Source organism: Pundamilia nyererei, unplaced genomic scaffold (genome assembly GCF_000239375.1).
Source record: "Pundamilia nyererei isolate P.nyererei 1_Seehausen unplaced genomic scaffold, PunNye1.0 scaffold03862, whole genome shotgun sequence".
In the NCBI taxonomy this organism is placed as follows: Eukaryota; Metazoa; Chordata; class Actinopteri; order Cichliformes; family Cichlidae; genus Pundamilia; species Pundamilia nyererei.
Genome location: NW_005191263.1, coordinates 1 through 2,588, shown reverse-complemented (window position 1 = coordinate 2,588; position 2,588 = coordinate 1). Strand labels below are relative to the sequence as shown.

Here is a 2,588-nt window from a genome sequence, read left to right as displayed (position 1 = left end):
GATCTTTCTGACTCAACTTGCAGTGAAATGTGTTAAATAAACTGGCTTAATTGTCCTTTTTTAGACTCAGGAGGGTCAGGTGATGTGCTGCTGGCGGGAGAGCTGAAAAATGTACTATCAAACATATCCTCTCCCCTCGCTGTGCTGACCTCCGAGGTGTTGGACCCGTCCACTCTCAACAAAGTCGCTGGTGAGAAACAGGACTGTGGTGGATACTGTTGTAGTAAGAACAGATGATTGCAGTGCTCGTGGATTTAGTGATCTTTTGCACATCTTGCAGAGTTCCTTGTATCAGAATTGCAAGCAGCTCACATTATCAAGTACAAAGAGTCAGATCCTGACGAGCGGGCGACAGAAGCGGACTCTGAAAAAGAGCAGCGAGTTGAAGATCTGAGCCGTGACTTTTGTGAGGAAAACGAAGGCGATGATGGTTCGGGTGAAAACAGGAGGAAAGCAGAGATGCAAGCAGAATGGATTTTACTTCTGCGTGCTCTCAACATGGACGCCTCCTCTCTGTTTGAGGACGTTTTGAACGAGGTAAGCTTGAAATAACAGAGATTGAGCCATGAATAAATTGCGAATACAGACTGAGAAGCACTGAAAGAGGAGTTTACAAACATTTGCTTTAATGCAGGTGAGTGAGAGGCTTTCTCGCCTACCAAGTGGAGACATGACCAAACCTCTTCTCAGCACCAGCCTCAGCTCAGAGCAGTGGGTAAGCTGCCAGGCCTGTTTTCAGCTCTCAAGACTTTAGGCGTGACTCTAATGTGGCATTTGCATCTTTGCCTGTTTCTCAGCTTCAAGTGAAAAAAATGAATGAAATTCTGTCCGAGGACTATCGGCGTCGGCGACAAATGATGGTCACGCGCTTTCAGGTTACGCTTGAATCATTTGCATGGGGAGAGAAACAAAAGGTAGGAATGTTAAATAACTCTGTTCATCATTTGCCTGTTAGCTGGGTTATTTTACTTTGAGCCTTGGTTCATCTCTTCAGTCTATTCCCTTTTAATAAGAAAATCTTAGTTCAGCAGTGGTAGTGCATGAGGAAGCTTTGGACTGCCCATCTACCTGCAGAGGGCGTCTCCTGTCAGATGTGGGCCCTATAAAAATTGTGCTCTTGTGGCTCTTGCCTGTGCTATTGCCAGTCTGCCAGCCAGCTGCAGACAAGAGCGAAGTTCTAACATGCAAAGAGCTGAAGTGAAACAGAATGTTAAAAACAATGAAAAGTGTGCACTGTAGCCCCTTCCTCAGCTTTTCATAATGTATTTTTTCCACTTCTGGTGAACTCTGCTGTTCCTTATTTCGGCCCACTTTTCAACCAATCAGCATTTAACTGATGCACAGTGTCTTCCACATGGGGCACTGCACAGTTGAGATTTTGTTCAATTGCAATGGTGGTTTAAAAACCCGTCTCCAGAGGCAAATACTGACACAACCTTGGTCGCATACCGTAATTTAAGCATAAGGCAGATTTCTTCTACTTGGGTGCCCCTCGCAAACAGAAGCTTTGAACAGCAGGTGGAGCTTTTACATCGGAAGTCAGATTTTGGAGCTGCGAGTGATTTTGTACCAAGTAAACCCCATGGCAGGCTTCCAGGCAGTGTGTGGAGTATAACATAATGATTATTCATTTATTTACTGTGCTTAAAAATGGCACCTCAGCACAGAGAGCCTGGTCAGTACCACGTGTATGGTTTATTTAGCAGTCACAAATACAGAACACTGGTTGTAAAGATTACAAGTTCTCACCGCTGCCACCTCAGATTACAAAGGTAGGGTTGGTGTGATGTCTCTGACTTTTTACGTGGGAAGTCCAACTTGATTCAGGGTTTTAGCTGAAAATTCCAGCTGCAAACTTGAAATTTCCAACTTCTCACTGAAAATGGAATACAGCACGTATCCACGAGATGACCATTTTAAGGGTGTCTTTACTGTCTGATATGAGTTGAATGCAAGAGTAGTAAAGAAGTGTTTGAAACTGAGCGTTTAGTGTAGTCTGAAGTCTAAATGTTTAGTTTGCAGGGATTACTTGTTCATATGCTTACCTCATCCAAACTTTGACTGTTTAAATATGAGAATTAATACAACAGAAAATATGGCACGGAATAGGTCCACTTTAATGTGACTGAGAATGAAGAAACCCAGGTTAGAGTAACATTTGTGAAGACACTTAGCAGCACTCTGAAGTTTATTTAATGCACAAAATGAGTTGCGGTTCTTCATTTGCATCTGCATCAAATATCTCCAAAATGCATGAGAACCCTGCCTTCTCTAACACCTGTAACAAGTAGAGTGTATGTAATAAAGAAGATGAGCAGCACATCTGAAGCCTCAATCTGAGATTTTGACTGTCATCATTTTCATCTTCAAACTGAAGGAGGGTGGATGTGTGTTCATGCAGGAGTGATTGCAAGTTAGGCATTCCCTGATTCATCATCTTTCTCTTTTTTTAAATCCTACTTGGTGCCGTAATTGATAAAATCAATGCCATGCTGCAGTAAATAGGACTTAAAACTGCTGACTGAGATGATAAATTCATTAGGAAGGCTCATAAATTTAGTGAGAACCCATTTGTCTAATGTCGTCTT

The 2,588-nt window shown here is 42.6% G+C and overlaps 1 protein-coding gene across 1 annotated transcript; it reads left to right on the top strand.

Moving 5' to 3' along the window:
- Positions 1 to 48: 48 nt before the first annotated feature.
- LOC102198432 (uncharacterized) lies at positions 49 to 1,511 on the top strand (the record flags this gene model as incomplete). The annotated part of the gene is made up of 4 exons (XM_005755849.1): positions 49 to 190; positions 281 to 537; positions 635 to 715; positions 798 to 1,511. Coding segments are annotated over 4 exons (657 nt in total), but the record flags the coding sequence as incomplete, so codon positions are not given.
- Between the last annotated feature and the right edge of the window lie 1,077 nt (positions 1,512 to 2,588).